Source organism: Schistocerca gregaria, chromosome 5, assembly GCF_023897955.1.
Source record: "Schistocerca gregaria isolate iqSchGreg1 chromosome 5, iqSchGreg1.2, whole genome shotgun sequence".
Lineage (NCBI taxonomy): Eukaryota > Metazoa > Arthropoda > Insecta > Orthoptera > Acrididae > Schistocerca > Schistocerca gregaria.
Genome location: NC_064924.1, coordinates 542,238,246 through 542,260,919, shown reverse-complemented (window position 1 = coordinate 542,260,919; position 22,674 = coordinate 542,238,246). Strand labels below are relative to the sequence as shown.

The 22,674-nt window shown below is 42.8% G+C and overlaps 1 protein-coding gene across 1 annotated transcript in view; it reads left to right on the top strand.

Moving 5' to 3' along the window:
* The first annotated feature begins 2,170 nt into the window (after positions 1-2,170).
* The window catches only part of LOC126272294 (diacylglycerol O-acyltransferase 1), a 91,306-nt gene continuing 70,802 nt past the window's right edge, over positions 2,171-22,674 (top strand). The window contains exon 1 of the mRNA XM_049975058.1: positions 2,171-2,480. Within this exon, the coding sequence (XP_049831015.1) occupies positions 2,362-2,480 (119 nt within the window). The 5' untranslated portion in view covers positions 2,171-2,361. The remainder of the gene's footprint in view (positions 2,481-22,674) is intronic.

The following is a 22,674-nucleotide window of genomic DNA, read 5'->3' as shown; positions in this document are numbered from 1 at the left end:
ATGTGCCTAATACTAAGCCTATGTTATAGTTCCATTTCATATCCCTACAAACTGTTTCCCCAAGTTATTTATATGACTTCATAGTTTCCAGTTGTGACTCACTGATATTTAAAGCGTAGGAGACTGCAAGTGTTGTGGAGTGCACAATTTTAGTTTTCCATAAATCTGAATAAACTCGCCCCACTTTTGCACCTCTTTGACATCTTATCTCACTGAATATTCGTGCAGCTTTTCTCAGATGGTACCTCATTACAAATAATTGCATCAGCTGCCAAATGTCTTCGGCTACCATTAACATTTTATGCTAGTTGGTTCAAATGGCTCTGAGCACTGTGGGACTTAACTTCTGAGGTCATCAGTCCTCTAGAATTTAGAACTACTTAAACCTAACTAAGCTAAGGACATCACACACATCCATGCCCGAGGCAGGTTTCGAACCTTCCACCCTAGCGGTCGCGCAGTTCCAGACTGCAGCGTCTAGAACCGCTCGGCCACTCTGGCCGGCTTATGCTAGTTCATTAATGAACAACACAATCATACTTTCCTGGGCTACGGCTAAATTTACTTCAACATCTGAGTCCCCCCTACCAATAAACCTTTATGCAGTCACCAATTTCGTTTGATACCGTGTATTATCGTATTTTCGTTATTAAGTGCTACTGTGATACCGATTAAAAAACTTATCGAAATTCAAGAAAGACTGTACCTATATCACCACTGCTTTGATGTACGGCTTTCATGATGTCATATTCCAAAAATCCGAGTTGTCTGTCACAGCACCTCATGTTTCAGAATTCATGGTGGTTGGCATAAGGCCCCTACCTCGCTCCAACTTATCAGCCGAACGACCAATTTTCTGGCAGGCTACGTCCCAACCGATTGCATCCAGTTACTACAGAGTCGCCCTGTTGTGATTTGTTTATCTTAAGTTCAGTGTTTATGTTGGTTTCACACAGGAACAGAAACGTGCATTTGTCTTCGCTGTTTTAGAGGTAACAAAGCCTTAAGATACCATTTCAAATTCGAAGAAGAAAGACTACACATGGTGATGGCGCACATTATCTAATAAATGAACAACAGACAGTTAAGAAATGATATATTTAGTAACTGTTAGAACTGTAATAAAAAAGTCCCACTTTGCTCTTCGAAGCAGAGGGCTTGGATATAGACTGGCCCGCATCTCGTGGTCGTGCGGTAGCGTTCTCGCTTCCCACGCCTGGGTTCGATTCCCGGCGGGGTCAGGGATTTTCTCTGCCTCGTGAAGGCTGGGTGTTGTGTGATGTCCTTAGGTTAGTTAGGTATAAGTAGTTCTAAGTTCTAGGGGACTGATGACCTAAGATGTTAAGTCCCATAGTGCTCAGAGCCATTTGAACAATTTTTTTTTATATAGACTGGACTTTTTTACACCTTACTAATGAAGCGGGTATAGACTGGACTTTTTTTAACACCTATACTAATGAAGCAAGTGTGCTTAATGAATTAATGTCCATTAAATGTTGACATTTACATTTTTACGTTTAAAAGTATATTAAAGTATCGTAAATGAAACCTAAAAATAGAAATACGGAAGGGCGACGGACTTTATTCTCTTTCTGTCCCACACGAAACCATTATAGATTTATTCAAAAAATTAAAAAAAAAGTGTTTCATTTCTTGCATCTACATTGCTATATCTCTCGTACGACGTGTCCCGCAAACATTTGCAGTCTTTAAATTTCTCCAGAAATGGTTCTTAAAGGTTCGTCCGCCTCATATCATCTTATGTATACTAGAACAGCATTTAATCCCGCGCGGAGTGACAAAAGACGAACTTCTGTCGGGCGGTTGGGACGACAGCGCTACACACGGTACAATTTGTCGTATAGAATGGCAGGACTGTGGTGGGGGAGGAAGAACTGTCGGGTTTTCCGATAACGTGGTGAACGGAAGCTGGCCGATATGGGAAGTTCGTCGGTCGGTCTGTCGAAACGCTTACGTCCAATTTGTCGGTACGATAGCCGGTCCGTTGGTGGCTGTGTAGGGTCCTGCAGCAACAACCAAGTGTATTCAGCTGTTTTCCGATAACGTGGTGAACAGAAGCTGGCTTCTGGAAAACGTAAAGCGTCCGCGGGTGCAACGTTGGGCGGGCCACGTATGTTTGTGTTGCGTGGCCGTTGCGTCAGCCCGCCTTCGCGGGGAAAAGTGTGCTGTCTGCCGGCTAGCGGGACGTCGAACGGGGGAGGGGAGGGGAGGAAGCGGCAGGACAGGTGGTGGGGGGCGCTGTTGATACGGCTGTGACAGGCGCGGTGCCGCGGCAGCCGCCTGCTAGGGAGACCAGTGTGGCCGAGCTGCAGCGGCGGGTGCCACAGTGCCAGGCTAGCTATGGCGACGACTGGCGAGGCAGCGACGCGCGTGCGCTACAGGCGCACCAAGAGCGTCACCAGGGCCGAGGAGATCCAGCACGAGGAGGCCAAGGCCAGGAAGTCGCAGCCCGACAGGCCGTAAGTGTCGCTACGCTACTCTACAGCCTACCAGCGGCTGTTTACAATTCAGTCGACCTCGTGCGCCCACGACGCTGCGCGGCAGCTACACTTTCACGCCGCGCAGTCACGTGCGGAGATGAACTAATCCGAGCACGTACCATTGCATTTCATGTCCGTACCACGAGAGCCAGTAATTAGTGCTGGAACTCTCGTGATTGAGTGTAAACATCTGTAACCATTGTGATGTCCAGTTCCGTACCGTCTCTTAGTCACATCGTCGTTGACGGAACGTCAAGCCCTAACCTTCCTTCCTGACGGGGTCGTTCCAAATGCCTCTTTCACGGTAAAAACTTTCCTCTGAATTTATCGCTTGCTAGGAGGTGACCTGGTTTCTACGGTTCGTTGCCGCAATACTGACGAACCGTCGTTCTGTTTCAAAACAGATCACTGAGGGCAACTTCTGCGCAATGAATATTGTCAGTGAAAGACAGGCTAGCGTGACTGTTACTGGTGTATTTGTTGCCGATTTAATGAATTCTTACAAATACAATTGGGGAAAGAATTTCTATGTGGCAAAAAAAAGTTACATGAAAATATTGCTATCTAAATTTTTCTTACCATTTCCGTTCAAGTAGCCTAGTGTTTCTGTTGTATGTCCAACCACAATTTTACAATTGGGTTCTTAGTGTCACTAGATCCAAATTTTTATACCTACTTTCATCCATCCGTTTTATCTAGCTTTCGCGTGTTTTTCAGTACTTAAAGCAAATGCACAGATAATTTCTGTAACAAGATTGACTGATTTTTCTCTCCCAGGTTTGCCCAACTAAGCTAATGCGAAGTGCTTAAGCCTGGAACACTGGAATGCGGGGGAGGAGGGGAAGACATGTTAATTTGCTACTAAACGATACTCAAGTTTATTGCTCCACATTTTAGTTGAAAGGAAGGCATAATTTATAGATTATGATAAATGACAAGCACCAGTTTGCTTTTGTTCTACAGTATTACTTTTGTGTTAACAGTTTTTCGGCTTAAAAGGCCATCTTCGGACCTTTATTATAATGTTGGTCTACCTAGAACAGATCTCCAATGGTATGTTACATACCAAATCAAATGTCTTATGCCCTAATGCAGCCATAGATTTTACGATGATTTAGTAATCTAGGGTTAATGACCACCCAATGTTTCCTCCTTCCTTCGCAAACGTGAACGGCACGTGAAATTGCCATTGAGCAGTTTTTCTCTACCCCCCCCCCCCCCCCCCCGTCCCCCACCACAAATTAGGTCTTCCAAACACATAAGAACGACGTATCCACTGGTTCTGACGTAAAATGGCTGACAAATTATAGCCAAGCCTTCCAATATTTGGAAGACCGTTGCTTTTACTCGGCCAACAAATGTTAGGCCTCACCTGTGCCGGACAGGTTGAAGAAACTTTCGTTACAGTAACATACCCGTAACTTCTTTTCTTGCTTGTCCGTCGGAAACTCGAGAGTTCCCAGTAATGGACAGAATCCGCCGTAGTCACCGACAGCAAACCCGTACTACTTTGTAGTGCGGCCCACGTGCCTAGTGACACGCATATCGGGGAGTTTTTCTGCGAACATGTTGTGTCACTGATCAAAGTCCTTCGGTACAGTGTGGCGGCCGGTTTAATCTTATCTGACAGGAATTTGACCGACGATTTGACAGGTCGCGTCGGAAACGGTTTCTTCCCGGCTTGAGAAAGCATCAGCGCATCGTGTCCACGATAAAATCTTTTACGAAGTCTGTCGAGCTACGTTCTTTTACCATAATCCTAACCTGGTCCATGTATTCCCCAGAGAAGATTTCGCGTAAGACTTCTGTTATTCATAAAATGAATTTCTGCAAATACGGGACTATATCACAAGTAATTATTTCCACTTACCATTGTTCCATTGTTTATTGATTAGAGCGTTTAGTGATAAACCTCTTCCGTGTCCACACGCACGGAAATTTCTATTCCCGAATTAAGAATGTGACAGTTGAAGTACTGCAGCTCTGGCGCATATCAGGAAGAACGATTTTAGCACTAAGTCTGCAACTTAGGCTATCTGTTCAGCGAAAGATGACAAAAAGTGCCGTGTTCAGGAACGTCAGTCTGTAAGAAATAATTTATTTGAAGTATCGACAGTTCTGATAATGCGAGTTACACGCTATACACTAGAAAACTACCAATTTTCAGTTTATACATCAATGCTGAAGAACCCATTGTGGCTTGAGTTGAGGTTTTAACAAGAGTGAAAGCGTAGTTGTCTCCGCGCAAAACTCCTTATTGTCCCAAGGATAGGCTTGTTTTGATAAAGTATGCGCGTGACTGACCTCATAGACGCCACAGTAGTTCCGTAGAGCTGAAGAATAGTAATACCGCCAATTGTTAAAGGTGGCGGGCTGTATAGTGTTCTTATTTACCCCCCTCCCCCCTCGGTACTTTGACTTAGCCGAACGAGGAAAAATTGCTCTGTGTAAAGGGGGAAGAAACGGAAAGCGCTTACTCATGTTTAACGGAAGCAGAAACCCCGATATTTTGCTTGGTCGTAAGCTTGCAATGCTTAAAAACTGTTGATGGTTGTAGGTACGATACATAATAAAGAACTAAACCTGGCAGCTCTTGGCGTAAAACTGAGATGAAGCCAAGAATTTTAGTTTTTCATCTAAAACATTTACAAAAAGATAATACTTCTCAAAATAACAATTTAAAGTTGAAATATATATAAAATAATAATGTAGATGGCGAAACTCTAGGCTGAACACTGCAGTGCATTTATATTAAAGGTGGTATCACCTTAAGTTGTAACAACCCGAAAATAGGCCAGTTCAGTCTCTTATAGGGGAATACAATTGCACGAAGATGCACGCACACGCTTGGCAATCTTATCAAGTACACCAAACACTCAAAGTTGATTATCGCGACAGCGGCGTCGTCCTTGACCAATTTGTGTGCACTGTGGGAACCACCATGCGCCAGTATCCCAGCTTCTTCTAGGTTTCCGCATCATCTAAAGAGTTTTTCTTGCGGCTTTCAATAAGTGTTTGTACCCTAGTCTCCATATCTGTGTCTGGGCGCTTCTTTTTATGCGTCCTTTGGCGTTGTCAGTGAGACGATGTGACACGGCAGCAGAATTGAGGAAGGGCACAGTTAAGGGTGTGAAAAAGGTGCAGCTGCTTCTAGACAATATCCATTACATGTTTGTCCACAGAAATTTAAGAAAGGGGCGAGTTTAAGGTAGACTACTTCTATCCATTTAATTAGCATGTGCAAACATCTCTTCATATGTGTATGCCACTTTGAGTCAATCTGAAATTACTCGTATCCTTAACCATCAAATCGAGGGTGTTAAGAGTTATGAAATGTAGAGAAAATATTAATGAAAAAATTAATCCTATTCCTAAAAGTTAGTCACAGAAAATTAAAAATCTAAGCTAAAATAGCCAAAGACTGAGAAAATTGTTGGATACCAACACAACTAATAAATTAATGATCCTCAAAGTGGAGGAAACGGTAACTTTGTGTAACGCTTTGTGTGCCATGTTGCTATAGCGTTAAGCAAATACTTAACTAGAAGCTGCGGAGAATTCTGAAATTCAGAAATCTATCAATTAAACTGTTGTTACTTACATGTCGTACTAATATATCTAAGTTCCCATTTGTGAATAAACTAAGTTTTCCACAAAATTACCATTCTTGGCAGTAAATCTTTCATTTTAGACGACTAATACCGCAATAAAATCTTTGCTAATGATGTAAGATGGCAAGAACTATGCCCGTTACATGAAGTCATTTAAGATCACCTAACTCATTTTGAGCGAACAGTAGAGCTGAATAAAAATGACTCACAAGGCACAATGCATCTTGTAGAGGGTATAGTATAAACGTATTAGAATAATTAATGTTGGGTGAAGGTTTTAAAGTAATTCACACAACATGTAAACTTTGTAGAAACGCGTCGTTTTACTGGAGGCTAGTTTACCCCAGGGAAGTATTAGAGTTGACCACAGCGCAGGGCAGGGGAGCGGCGAAGGGAAGTGACAATAGGCAGCTTAGGGCGGCTCAAACTCTTGAAAAAGCAGTAACGGGGCGCAGCCTCCAGCTGCCTTACAGTGAGTGACAGTGAGGGGGGGGGGGGGGGAGTGGTTGACCCCATGGTGGTGTACCCGGAAGCAGACGAAGAACTTGTACACCTGTTGATAAATGTCAGTCGTCCTGTTTTCAGTGAAACATGCGAGAAAGCTGCGCAAAGCTATGGTGGAGCAATAAACAAAGGTCAAAATATGCATGTTTGTGACTATAGCAACTTCATGCTCAATTCCCGGTCCGCAGAGTCTGAAGTAAATCAGATGAAGAGCGACAGAATGAAATACGCTGGCCTCCGATGGGAATGTAGGACCAAGGAATTTGAAGTACTCTCCTGGGAGTCAGAATTCCGGAAAACAACGCTAACCTTGATGGTGGCCTGGGAAGAGCTAAATAGCAGAAGTTGAGAGGAAGGGAAATTTTGTGGGAATTTGTTCACTTCCCAGAGCAGGCATTGGTCAGCTCTGGGAAGCAACGCATAATTAACGACTTGCGCTGCAATTGGCATAAGTGATTTTACTGGAGGGGAAACAGAGCCGAAGAGCAGACTGGGAGAGTTCCACATTGTGGTCTTCCGTTCCCAGCTCGCCCAGAGTGAGGACATGGCGTTCTTTACTGAGCTTGACTGGGAGAGTGAGCATCTCTGCAGTTTAGGACTTCGCAAACAGAACGATTGAGCTTGGAGATAGAAAGTTTTTGTTCAGCTATGTACTGAGCAAGATAGCTAGAAGTGAATAGACGAGTGCAGCCTTGCACCACCATGAGGTCAGCCAATATCAGCATAACGACGCTGCCACACCACACCGAATTCGGTGATACTGCGCCTGCTACGGCCACTGATTAATTTGTTGGATCACGTCGGCAAAGTTTCGATGAGGGTTTCATGGGCCATGTAATGTAGAATTCTTCTCGCACTTCGCATTACGCCTGGGTCAGTTGATAAGAATTACTTTTGTTATATCGCGCTTTACTCCACGAAAAAGCAATTTATTACCACTGCCTGTTAGGTGAGTTATGTAATGTCATGATTGAAGGTTGTGAGTTAAAATAAATCTGTGCTAATCGACTGCATCTGTTTTCAATCAAGTAGTTGAAATCTCAGGTCACTTTCTTAATTTTATGGTCAACATTTGCATCTGGTGTTAAATATCTGAATATAACATCAATGTGCACCCCTTTTTTAATTAAAAGGGATCAATTCTGAATCAATTAATGTCAAAATTGCCATCACAGTTCAATCAGGAGTCATAGGGCCTTATTACTTTATTTGCATTATCCGACATTGCGGCAGTTTTGCACTCTCTGTTGATCTGTTAGTCAATTACCTGGGGTGAACACACACCTAAACCAGGTAAGTGACGGGTGGGGTGTTACAATGAAATATTTCGTAAATTGAAAAATGCTGTCCTAAGACCATTTATTGTCATTTTTAAACTTAGTTGAAATAAGAACACTTTGGCAAATCAACTTATTCAAACGATGAAATTATTTATCTCCATTGTTAAAATGATTATCTCCTGCACTGTTGTAAATCAGATAATATTGTTACTCTCTTGTTTAAAGTCAGATCTTGTTAGAAAATCTTCCAGTGCTAGGCACAATATGGAACTGTTTACTAAAACAGATGCATTCGTACAGTTCTATAGGGATTTTCTTTTACAGCTGCAGTGTTTAAGGAATAATCACAAGCAATGAGAACAAAACGGCGATACCGGGCCGTCGGTGATAGTCGGCTCCCAAACAAGTAAACGAAGCCTTGTTCTGATCAACGCTCGTTCAACATGAAACAACGAAAATAAACATTTTGTAATTATTTTCTAAGTCGTCATTGATAAAAACGCATTAAAGATGTCTTATATAAGCACCCAGGATGCAAAAACAGTAATGTAATGGAAAACTGTTGTAGCACTGGAAGTAATTTCTAATCTTGTGCCACTGACAGTTGTCGATAATATGCGCCAAGCTTCGAACGATTGGGTCTAGCATGTGCCGAACGGAGAGCCGCGTGTAGCAAAAGCACACGTTTGTTAATATCGTATATCGTATATAATTTGCTCCTATGTTCAAAACAGGAGGCATGAGTTCCATCACAAATGACGTGAGCATCGTCCAAACTACACAGAATGTGTTCTTCGTCTCCATACGGCAGTTACTGTCCATCTAAGTCACTTCAAAGGGGCGACATGACCGTCAGATAAATGTTGGAAGTATACAGTTCCTAACAATCTAATAGCCACATACAGTCTACAGCAGTTCTAATTGTTTCAGAAGGCGTCCAGGAAAAAAGTATTTGTTGGAGTCTCTTATGTAGCTAAAAGAGCTCCAGTACTGTGGTTAATGTTGTAGTATTCATTAAATATTTCATTCAGCCTTTCGCTACGTGTTTTGTTTTTAAATATAGATTATACCTATCCTGTCTGAACTACATAAGCTGAGTAGTGCAGTCCTTCGAGGAATTAGTTTCGTTTGCAGGAATTCCTAACATTTTATCTGATGGACAGCGCACAGGATTCCACTCTGTGGCAACTTTTGGTAGTTTGTCCAGTCTCCTACTGTCCTCGTACTGAGTTGGGACTGTAGCTAACGCACGAGGCTTGCAATTGTACGCAGTTCAGATCGCTAATTGCACGCGCGAGAAACATTTGAAGATAACGGCGAAGTGTTTCTAGCTGCTGGACACTGTGCGCGAATTCTTTCTTAAAGAGGTCTTTCTCTACTACCTAGGATATTTTCTCCCAAGCTAAAAGGACAAGTGTGGACCCAAAATATTAATGAAAATTAAAGCCACAAGACTTCAGCTGATCAGCCATGACCCTCCAACCAATGTCCAACGATGGAGTCCAACACTGAATGTTGTTAAAAAAAAAAAAAAAAAAAAAAAAGAACGCAGAGAAATTAGGGGATTTCTGTACGGTGAATGTTCTTGGCAATGTTGACCTCAAAACAAGTCATCCACCTCAACTGATAACCTAGTCTACTCCCCTAGTTAGATAATTTAAAAAGAAATGATTTATGTCCTGTTTTGTGTTACACAAACATCCTTAATTCTACTTATGCTATGCTATTACATGAAGTTATCTTGTAGTTATACATGTTTTGCTCTTAGTGTCTCTTCTTCCTTTCCAATTTTCATTGGCTCAAAGTCCAATCGATGTTTCAACTAAAATGCAGAGTTACTAATTGTCATGCGGTGCGCTGACTACGATAAGGCACTGATAAACTGCAGTACGCCTGGTCGGTGAAAGGAAAGATTGTAAAAGTCAAGACAGAAAATTACACAGTGATTCAGTCTTTCTACAAATATTTAGTCACCAGCAACCACTATATCATCACGTCAGAAACAATGTTAAAATAATTATAATGAACATAGGAAACCACAAACTGTGCTTTGTTATAGTCGGTGTTATATTAACTCCGAACTAGGACTATTTTAGGAAGTTCGCACTCAATCCAAAGAGAAATCACACATCAGAGTTCGAAATTCTGACTTACATTTAGTATTTAACGTGAAGGATTTCCTCTGGCGCACACAAATCGTACGTGCACATCCGAATTCATCTCGAATGTATTTTTCTCTACTTGAAGTGTGAATCTTCTTCGGGGTTTCGATAGACTAACTACTGTAATCGATGTACCCAAATAACATGGTAGTAAAATTAATTCTACGTTCTGAAAAGGCTGATTCAATTTACTTCGCGAAACAGACAAGTATTTACTACGTTACCGGTGGTTAAAGTAATTTTTCATCAGATACTACTGCCAATAGAAAAGCATAGGCACTGAGTTAGACATTTACGAACTGGAATACAATACTTTCTTCATTTTCTGATGGAGCAGTGTGATTTGATGTTACCAAAGGCCACTTTGATTTTTAAGTTTCGTGATATTGAAAGAAATTGGTGTCGGACAGTTCAATGGCGTTTGTGAACGACGAGCACGTGCATACTCACAAGAAAAACATCTTCAGACTTTTTAAATTTAGGCGCACAAATAATTTACGCTGTTTCATAAACTCTTCCGAACATAGTTTCATTAATACAAAGGTTAATTAGTTAGTTTCAGGCAAGTCAAAATGAATGCATTACGCTGTATCTTCTAAATCGCTCTTAGGAACTTTGGACAATGAGTTTTTATATTCATTCCAAAACCTTGCAAATGCTAGAAGGCAGCTATCTTGGCTGCGAGAGTTGCAGCAACTAATTTACGGTAGTGGAAGCAACGAGGAAATGCAAAGATTTCAACCAACAGTAATTCGTTACCTGCTCAGAATAGGAGTGACCGAAAGTTAGGCCCACGAAACACGGTACTGACACACATGCACCATCCTGTGGCAGTGGAAATGTATGAAGACGAATTCAAACAGGCCCAGGAGCAGAACCAAGACAGCATTCACCAAGGGCGACCGTAAGCTGTTACAGGCCCGGAACAGCAAATGAAATACTGACCTCCCAAGAGACGACCAACAATTTGCAGATGTATGACAGTCTAAGATATCAGCAAAGACGCTAAACTTATCCTTAATTATGTTCTGGACTTGCACAGTACACGTTGACACTTCATCTGAAGCGGATCTGGCTTTTTCGCAACAAAATCTGGAACTTTCAATGACATTCGGGTAAAATCTGCTAGTGTGTCGTCACTGCAGACGAATCTTTCGTTACATGAATACAAACGCTAATTTCTTCAATGCAAACACATCACTCTCCCGTTCCCAAAATGGCAAAACCGCGGGGAAGCGCATGAGGCCAATCTTCTGAGATACGAATCCGTGCCTTGCCGATTAGTCAGGATAAATTCTGCGGACGGGTAGTGTTAACAGGACACTCTTCCATGTCAAGCGGAATAAATTTGTGTAAAAAGTACGTTGGCTAATATCGCAACGTCGGCAGTATAAATACACAACTGTGGCCATGGACAAAGTGCACTATGTACCGGGTTCCAAGATCTGTAGAAACCACACCAAGTACCAGAAAATCTGTCCTTTCCACGACACCAGCCTACTGAACAAACGAGTTGACAGCGAAATTACAAAGACGAAAATAGGCAATACAGTAAAGGTGTAAACAGTAAGCCCTGACAAAGGGACCTAACGTTACGGATCTCAGGATTAGCATGCGCTAGTGGCAACAAGAGAGTATGCGCAGATAGTATCGGCATAACAACGTTCACGAAGTGAGATAGTAGGTGCAAATAAGACATATCCCTTAGATTTCAGTTTTGACAGCACTTGGTCACAACAGTCAAGATTAGATATCTCGTGTATGATAAATTTATTAATAGTGCGTAACAATGTTTCATTCTGACAGCGCGTTAATTCAGTAAATATTAGCTGTTGCAGTTCACTTATTTCGACAATCTACTAATAAATGATCAGGGTAGTAAGTATTATATTCAAATGCTTTACGTTTTTATGTTCTACATTCTGACATGTTCCACACCCAAGAGAATCATATCATTTGTTGGGTCTATGGAACGAAAACTGAATCTAATCTAATTAACTAATATGTCGCTACCTTTGTCACAATCAAGAGTTTTTCCAAACAAAGCAGAAGCCAGATGCTGCAGTGTTATGTTAGTTGTTTTACTGTTTGAAGTGCATGCTGTCAGCTCTCATGGAAGTGTGCAAAAGGTGGCTTATAGTTCGTTTACTGATGTCTTATGGATGCGTTATTTGGAGTAATAGATTTCAGTGACGAGTCTTCTAGTGTCATCGTATGACACTTGCACTGAAGTAACAACGTTCACAGAAAGGTGTCGTCCACATACTACTCTTTCCGAACTATGGCCTGTGTCTTTAACTTCAGCGTCAATACTACTGCAGATTACAACTTCGCGTTGTGCAACGCAGACGCTTACGTCACGCCATTTACTTACTAGTTTTATTCGTCCTGTTTGATGCAGTACGCAAGTAAGGTGAAACGAAGGTTCGTCGGACACAAAAGACGTAAACATCCATTTATGTTTATAGCTCCTCAAATTTTTTCTCAATTTATGATTATTCTTCATACACTATTTTTCACTCTGAAACTATCGTAAATAAGAATTTCAAAAGGAAGTTTGACTTTCCCAGTAGTAAACCATTTCCATCGGATTTTTCGGCTGCGTTTCTCTTTTCACACTACGTCCAATCTTCTTGTGTACGCATTTAGGTATTTGCCGTTACTGCTTTTACTACATGTTTTTCAAAGAGTATTTCTAGGTCTATTCAAAGCTGTTTCCTGTCCCGCTTCATCCATGCAGCTTCTTAGTGACCTCTGTAACGCCATTGAAAAATCTTCCTGTTTCGTGTAGTTTTTCTTGTGGCAAGGCATACATGTATGTAGTACAATACACCAGATGTGACTTCAGAAATATTTTTGTAATTGAAAATTGTTTTAGAGCTTATTTTTTTACTTTGCTTAAGTATATTACCGGTATTTCAATATCGTCATTAATTTTATCCTGATTATGCTAAAGTGAAATGTGTTTTAAATAGAATGTTGTTTCCACAGAATAGCAATCTCGAGGTCTCGCACTTTTTAGGTAAACTCGTGTCCATATGCGTGCTTGGTTTTGAATAGTATTTCGTAGCCTCCAACCCTATGAAAATACTGTAAATTACTTCGTATTTAAATTTTGCTCCTACTTTCTACAAAACTTCCAAAGTGTTATTCTGTAAGTGTAAAGTACTTTCCAGGTTTACGAACGTCGCGTGTGCTGTGGCTGCGCTCAGTTCATTATGTTACTCAAGTTTCTTTAGCGAGAAGCTGACAAAGTATGTACTCCTCACTACTGCACATAGTGTATGCAACACATTGATATGTTTATTTGAACACGTGTGACTATCAACAAATTTACAGTTCAGATGCAACAGGCTTCTACTTTGTTGGAGACCAAAATCAGTTCTTCAGTTTTTACACTTACTTCTCTGAAAATATTTGCAATATTATTTTGTCTAATTTGTGTCCAAGTCTGTTATCTACGAAAAGCGGGTATTATCACCATTCTCTTAGATATTAATAAGTGTTACTCTTCCTTTATTTTTATCTTTCGCGCAGATAAGTTATATTTTGACATTTCGTCTGGATTGTGATACTAGGTCACACGGTAGGTATCACTAGGTGTAGACGCAGCACCAAGTCATGCCACTGACGTCAGAGTGAACCCAACCAGCGCTCAGAGCCCGCTATTGCCGTAATATACTGTAATTGTGTTTACGAGCGAGAATAAGGTTGCTTACGGCAATGTCAATTTTTAATGGTTACTGGCAATTGGGTTCGGAGTTATGCCGTAATAATCAGTATATTGCGGGATATTTTCGAGTAAGTTTACAACTGAAAAATAATCGTTTTATTAGCGATCGCCAGTAGTACAAATTACAGGAGAAAACTAAGCAAGCTAGGATTGGTTGGTTTGGGGGAGGGGACCAAACGTTGAGGTCCTCAGTTCCCTCGAAATAGGGAAGAAAGTCGGCCGTGGCCTTTGACAGGAACCATCCCGGCATTCGCCTGAAGCGATTTACGGAAATCACGGAAAATCTACATCAAGATGGCCTGACGCGGGTTTGAACCGTCGTCAACCGAATGAGTCCATTGTTCTAACCACTGCGCCACCTCGCTCGTCAAGTAAGTTGGAATTTACGATATTATGGAAAGGATAAAAGCTACTGACCATATAGCTGAGACAGTCGCATATAGGCACAACAGACTGTCGGAAAGCGAACACGCACAGTGTCTCTGGCAGCTGAAGCCAGATTGGCTATCGGCGACTCAGCAGCATCTCTGCTATATGGTGAGTAGAAACTATCCATTTCATAATATTGTTACAGTCCGTCCTGGATTTTCCGTTGTCTGATTTTAAGTTAGGAACTATTACAAATTTCCTAAACACAGTGAGAAAAAACGAAACTGGATAAATGATTTTAAATGTACAGATTCGTTTTCAGCTGAAAATTCTCGTGCCTACTCGGCACATTTTACTGATTCGAATTATGAAAAGGATTTGAAAGGTGAACTGTTGAAGATTCCCTCGGAACGTAAGCTGAAAACTAATGCTGTTCCAGCTTTAAATATGCCATCCTCCGGCGCTGACTTAGGACAGAGTAATGAACTTGATGAGACAAATATTAGTGGACAGAACGAAGCTACCGTAAACAAGTAAAGAATATTTCACGGGTAAATATATTACCAGCTAGTGAAGAAATTACTACTAGACGAAACTTTAGTCGTGTGAACTAACATTGCTGTGAATCCGACAATGCGTACTCGAGCCATCAAAGAAATTATGGAAACAGAAATGCAAGCCCTTAGGCAAAAGAATCGAGAGTTACAGGATCGTCTCTCTCGATATAGCGCTGAGTTATTTAAATTAAAACATGTTCAAAAAGTGAATGAGGGATCTTTCTCTGTCAACAATTGGGCATGAAAGGACGGTGTACTAACTAGTCATTTGAAGATGTTGTAAAGGCTGTGACTTAGTTACCTATCTTAAAATCATTATCTTTCGTTAGAGGCGTATTGAAAGATAGTCTTCCTAGTGAATTCACTATTAAAAAGAAGACTCGGGCAATTTAGCGTTCCACCAGATATGATTTAAGCTTTAGTATTTTGAAAACTCGGTTATTAACAAAATTTGAAAAAGACGATGTCCGTAGGCTTTACACTAGCATTTCATCAACCATAGGAAAACATTAAACGTAGTAATGGTAGTACACGGAAACATTGAATATAGCTGTTACATTCATAGGTGTGTATGAGTTACACATGTGTGCGCCGTGTGCCAGTAAGCTTCAGGGCCGGGGGGGGGGGGGGGTGGGGGGGGGGGGGGGAGGAGGAGGAGGAGGAGGAGGAGGAGGAGGAGGAGGAGGAGGAGGAGGAGGAGTATCCCACAGGGCTTGGCCCGCTCCTCATTCCAAATCAGACCCTGTTTTTATGGCTGTCACCCCATCCTCATTGATGACCACTGAGCCGGTGACATAACCTCCCGTTAGCTTATCTATCTAACTTGGACTCTTTTCCACAAGACAATCCAGTGGAAATGCAACGGACATCACCGCCACCTACTAAAAATCCAACTTGTGTCCTCTTATTTTGCGTTCTGTCTTGACCTTCAAGAAACGCAGTTTTGTGATAACCATTCTCCAATGTTTTGTGGTTATCAGGCGTTCTGGCAGAACCATGTTGCTGGGTCTGCTCTTTGGCTCACACTGGTGTCATTAGTGATTCGGCCCCTCTTCGTACCAACTTTGAAGCAGTAGCGGTATGAGTGAGAACACCCCCAGCAATCACCATTTGCAATGTCTACCTCCCTCTAGGCAGGCTACTTCCTTATGTTGGCCTGCCTACCTTAATATAGTAACTCCTGTCCCCATATCTCCTCCTCAGATACTTCAGTGCAGACCATCCCCTGTAGGGGAATGCCACTTCAGTGGGTAGGGATCTTCCCATTGACAGACTAACTACAAATTTTACCCCTATCCACTTCTGTGACACTCATGGTTTCTTTTCTGCTATGAATCTCATTATTTCCTCCGCTGCTATCTTGGTTTTCATTACATTGTTCATCCAATCGTGACCTTACTAAGAGTGACCACTTTCCGATGGTTGTATAGTTTCCCTGCCGCCACGAGGCCCCCCGTATTGGTCATTCCACAGTGCCAATTGGCCTTTATGTACCGGGTGATCAAAAACTCAGTATGAATTTGAAAACTTAATAAACCACGGAATAATGTAGATAGAAAAGTAAAAATTGACACACATGCTTAGAATGACATGAGGTTTTATTAGAACCAAAATGCAGGATGGCGCTCCACCCTCTCAAACAGAAGCTAAACTATGTCAAAGTTAGCGTAAGGAGGGCTATGCGTGAAGCGTTCAGTGAATTCGAAAGTAAAATTCTGTGTACCGACTTTACAGAAAATCCTGGGAAGTTCTGGTCTTACGTTAAATCAGTAAGTGGCTCGAAACAGCATATCAAGACACTCTGGGATGATGATTGCATTGAAACAGAGGATGACAGGCGTAAAGCTGAAATACTAAACATCTTTTTCCAAAGCTGTTTCACAGAGGAAGACCGCACTGCAGTTCCTTCTCTAAATTCTCGCACAAACGAAAAATTGGCTGACATCGAAATAAGTGTCAAAGGAATAGAAAAGCAACTGGGATCACTCAACAGAGGAAAGTCCACTGGACCTGACGGGATACCAGTTCGTTTCTTCACAGAGTACGCGAAAGAACTTGCCCCCTTCTAACAGCCGTGTACCGCAAGTCTCTAGAGGAACAGAAGGTTCCAAATGATAGGAAAAGAGCACAGGTAGTCCCAGTCTTCAAGAAGGGTCGTCGAGCAGAAGTGCAAAACTATAGACCTATATCTCTGACGTCGATCTGTTGTAGAACTTTAGAACATATTTTTTGCTCGCGTATCATGTCGTTTTTGGAAACACAGAATCTACTCTGTAGGAATCATGGATTCCGGAAACAGCGATCGTGTGAGACCCAACTCGCTTTATTTGTTCATGAGACCCAGAAAATATTAGATACAGGCTCCCAGGTAGATACTATTTTCCTTGACTTCCGGAAGGCATTCGATACAGTTCCGCACTGTCGCCTGATCAACAAAGAGCCTATGGAATATCAGACCAGCTGTGTGGCTGGATTGAAGAGTTTTTAGCAAACAGAAAACAGCATGTTGTTATCAATGGAGAGAAGTCTACAGGCGTTAAGGTAACAACTGGCGTGCCACAGGGGAGTGTTATGGGACCATTGCTTTTCACAATATATATAATGACCTAGTAGTGTCGAAAGTTCCATGCGGCTTTTCGCGGGTGTAGCTGTAGTGTACAGAGAAGTTGCAGCATTAGAAAATTGTAGCGAAATGCAGGAAGATCTGCAGCGGATAGGCACTTGGTGCAGGGAGTGGCAACCGACCCTTAACATAGATAAATGTAATGTATTGCGAATACATAGAAAGGAGGATCCTTTATTGTATGATTATGATAGCGGAACAAACACTGGTAGCAGTTTCTTTTGTAAAATATCCGGTAGTATGCGTGCGGAACGATTTGAGTTTGAATGATCACATAGAATTGTTGGTAAGGCGGGTACCAGGTTGAGATTCATTGGGAGTCCTTAGAAAATGCAGTCCATCAACAAAGGAGGTGGCTTACAAAACACTCGTTCGACCTGTACTTGAGTATTGCTCATCAGTGTGGGATCCGTACAAGATCGGGTTGACGGAGGAGATAGACAAGATGCAAAGAAGAGCGGCGCGTTTCGTCACAGGGTTATTTGGTAACCGTGATAGCGTTGCATCGCGGTGTAGCTTGCTCGCCAGGTTTCGAGAGGGTGCTTTTCTGGATGAGGTATCGAATATATTGCTTCCACCTACTTATACCTCCTGTGGAGATCACGAACGTAAAATTAGATTCGAGCGCGCACCTAAGCTTTCAGACAGTCGTTCTTCCCTCGAACCATACGCGACTGGAACAGAAAAGGGAGGTAATGACAATGGCACGTAAAGTGCCCTCCGCCACACACCGTTGGGTGGCTAGTGGAGTAAAATGTAGACGTAGATTGCTAGTAGTGTGAAAGATCTCTTGCGCGCGTCGTTTGGTGATCGTGTGCTCAGCCGCCAATTTAGTAATGCTTGGCCTCCCAGATCCCCAGCCCTTAGTCCGTGCGATTATTGGCTTTGGGGTTACCTGAAGTCGCAAGTGTATCGTGATCGACCGACATCTCTAGGGGTGCTGAAAGACAACATCTGACGCCAATGCCTCACCATAACTCCGGACATGCTTTACAGTGCTGTTCACAACGTTATTCCTCGACTACAGCTATTGGTGGAATGATGGACATATTGAGCATTTCCTGTAAAGAACATCATCTTTGCTTTGTCTTACTTTGTTATGCTAATTATTGCTATTCTGATCAGATGGAGTGCCATCTGTCGGACATTTTTTGAACTTTGTATTTTTTGGGTCTAATAAAACCCAATGTCATTCCAAACATGTGTGTCAATTTGTACCTCTCTATATGTTGTTCCGTGATTTATTCAATTTTCAAATTTATACTGTTTTTTATCGCTTGGTATATATGTTTGCCCTGCAGTTTGATAGCTCTGTCAGGTTGCATTGATGCAGTCTTGCAAAGAGTCCCTGCCACTATTCTTCATGCCACTGGCACTGCTATCCCCCTAACCACAGGTCCCCCATCATCGTCGACCAGTACCGTGATATACCAAGAATGTACCGGTTACTATCCAGAACTGCAACGATTTCAACAATACTCTTCAGAGACCAATCTTATCGCTTGCAAGTGGTTCCATGCTAAGGTTCGCTACCCTATTAAGCAGAAGAAAAAGGAATGCTGAGAGCACTGTTTCCTCCTTGATGAAGTATGCCACTTCATCACTGGTTTGGGCCAAACTCTGAACCCTTCTGGACTGCCAGCGACTATCAACCTTCCGGGGCTTACTGTGCAGAGTCCTGTGTGTACTGATCCAGTTGCTTCATGCAAAACACTATGCAACAGCATCGGCGTTCTCTTCCTATCCTACCTTTCACTGACGGAAACGAATAGTACAAGAAACCCCCCTACGTTACAACTCCCACCAAGATGGATCCTGTAATGAGCCATTCACTGAATGGGAATTCTTGCAGGCTCTTACCTCTTCATATGACACAGTCCCAGGCACAGATTCCTTCCACAACCAGATGGTCCAACACTTGGATGTTACACAGAGGTAACATGTACTCAGGATCTTCAGCCACATTTGGCTCATGGGTGTCTTCCACTCGCAATGGTGAGACAGTATAGTTATCCTGATCCTTAAGATCGGAAACAACCCAATGACTCTAAGACAGTTACCGCCCATTTCGGCTGACCGTGTTTTTTTTTTTTTTTTTTTCTAAACTGCTGGAGAGGATGGCTAGCTTCAGATTATGTTGGGTACTCAAATCTCAAGGTCTTTTGTCCCCATACCAGTGTGGCTTCTGGGAAGGACGATCTAAAACTGACCGTTTACCCACATTGAAAACAGTAATCTGACATGCTTTTGCTAACTGCTGTCACCTTGCCATGGTCTTCTTTAACCTACATAAGCCATATGACACAGCTTGGCGCCACATTTTAGTTACCCTCGCTCTTCCAGATTAAAGTTGTCACTTCATCCAGCACCTCCTCTGATCTACAAGAACGATATTCCACAGGGTTGTGTGTTGTCACACTCTTGCTCATAGCCATCAATAATCTTGTAAGCTCTGTTGAGCCTGTGGTTACCTGGCGTTATGTGTCGACGATTTTACATCTGGTGCCGCACCCACACAGTAGCATCTTCTGAACTCCAGCTCAAAGATGCAACCTGACGGGCCTCTGTGTGGGGCCCCTCCCATGGCTTCCACTTCTCTCCGCTCCGAAGAGCGGGTTATGCATTTTTGCTGTTGACCCACAGTACATCTCGATCCAGAACTTAATTTAGGCGACCAGCGCCTAGACGTTGTAGCACAGTCCCGTTTCTTTTAGATAAAAAGCTGACGTGGCTGCCCCATATTAGCACCTCAAGACTGCTTGCATGTGGAAGTTTAATGCTCTCCACCTCCTGGCTGATACATCTGGGAGTGAGAGACTGCTACTTTTCTCCATCGTTTTCATTCTTAGTTAGTCCAGACTAATTATGGTTGTCAGATGTATTTTCGGCAGCTCCTCCCACTTTGAAACTAATTGACCCTGTTCATCCTGTGTACCCTCTCCTCCCTGCAAATGAGGGACATATCCCTCTTGATTCCTGCCTTTGGGTGGGATTGCCCAGTGAAATGCAACTTACTTCCCTTTGTCCGGGTATCTGTCTCCATTCATTGGAATGTTCCCCGTGTATTTCCCCATGCGTCTTCTCCTCCCCCCCCCCCCCCCCGCCCCCTCAGATGGTGCCTCGACCATACATTAGCACTGACCCACTGCAGGGTCCTAAGGTCTCTGTCGTCCCTATGGTGTTCAGGTGCCTTTTAAGTTCTACTCTTGAAGAGTTACATGGCGCTACCACCTTCTACACTGAGAGTTCTAAAACGATAGATAAGGTGGAACACACTTCTATGTTTCCTACTGGCATTAAGCACGATTTATTGATAGGATCGTGTAGTGTGTTCACAGCAGAACTTCTAGCCATTAACAAGGCTGTTCATTTTGTTATTCAGGCCTTCATGCACAGTGTTTTAATATATACAGTGTTTTAATGTATACCGACTTAATGAGCAGCCTGCAGGCTATACATCGATGCTACTCCTGTCACCTGTTGGTATCTGGTTCCATGACCTTCTCTCTGCTCTTGGCCATGCCGCCTGCTCAGTTTTCTTTCTCTGGGACCCAAGTCATAAGGGACATCCCAGGGAATGAACTGGCAGACAGTTTTATTAGAGGGGTAGATACTTGCGCCCCCCCCCCCCCCCCCCCACACACACACATTCCCTTTCACGATTCCAGGTGCTGATTTGCGGATACACATCAAATCACTCTTTGCCCAAAAGTGGAGTAACATCTGGTGCGCTACTGCTCTCAGTAATAAACTGTGCACGATCCAGGAGACTACTGCAGTTCAGTGCTCTACCTTCTGCTCCTCTCACTAGTAGTCCAGTCTTGTACTGTCTGCACATCAGCCATACTAGGATCACCCATCGTTTTGTCTTGCATAACGACCCGTCCCTACAATGTGGTTACGGAGCCAGACCGACAGTATTCCATATATCGATGGAATGTCCTTTTGGCCTTTCGTATTAAGTATAGCTTTTTGCAGATACTTAAAACTGATACATCTGGAAATTTGTACACACAAAATAGTACGCACAGATTTAAGTGACAATGCTACCTTCTAGGTCGTACCTCAAATATTATAGGTATCTAATTGTGAAACTGTAAAGTGTGAATTATTTGGTATCCTTCTTAGATTCCTTTGATCGCCAGTATGGGGCGCGTCCCTCTTACCTGTTGCCTCCTGGAGTCCGCTTTCGTCACTTCACACTATCTGCAGCTTTCCCAGTGGGTGTGAAATAACCACCACCTTGGCTTCATGAAGCAGCACATGTTAACTTCAGCCTTCATTCACTTTCTAAGGACACTACTCCAGCCTCGGTCTGTCGTCTTCAGTTTCACAACCTTTGCATGGAACTTCACAATAGTATATTTGTACACACTGATGGCTCTCGGACTGACTGTGGCTTCGGGTGTGGCTTCATCATTGGCATCCATATCTTTCGATATCGGCTTCTGGCACACTGCTCAATATTTACAGCCTAGCTCTTCACCCTACATCAGGTTACGGACTACATCCAGCAACACATTCTTTTCAGTTGTGTCATCTGTTCAGACTCACTCAGCGCCCTTCAAAGACTGTGCACTGTACACCGCCCATCCTTTAGTGGAGCAGGTCCAGGAAAACTCACTTGCTCACTCTTTGTGGAGCCACTGTCCTATTTCTGTGGGTTCCTGGTCATGTTGGTCTGCCAGGGTATGAGGCTGCTGACGCTGCTGCCAAGACTGCAGTTCTCGTACCTCAGATTGCTAGTTTCTATATTACCTCTGATCTGTGTGTTGCTGTCTCTCAGGAGGTGGTCCCTTTGGCATTGTTAATGGTCCTCCCTTCGTGGGAATAAGTTCAGGCTTATTAACCCTCTCGGCCCTCCCGCCAGGAAGAGGTGATTTTTAACTAGGATGCGTATTGGGCACTGTCCTTTCAGCCATAGTCATTTGATAAGTGGCACTACCCCCACGACTTTGTACGCATTGCGCTCAAGTTATAACTGTCTGCCACTTGCTGGCAGATTGCCCACTTTTTAACCGTTTACGTTCCCACTTGGGTTTGGCGTCAGAGTTATCGGCCGTTTCAGCAAATGACGGGCGGGCTGTCGACCGCGTTTCACTTTTTATCCGCCAAAGCAACACGGTGAAGGCCATTTAATTTTTAGTTTTAGACCTCCGTTTCAGTATGATGTCTCTTTTAGCCCTTTCTCCACGCGCCTGTTTATAGCAGCTTTCTCTTAGGGCAATTGGGAGTGATGTGTGCTCGCTTTTTAACTCCTCTGTCTTCGTGTTGTATAGTTTTGACTTGGGTGCGTAAGACCACAGTTGTTTCTTGCGCCCTAAAACAAATCAA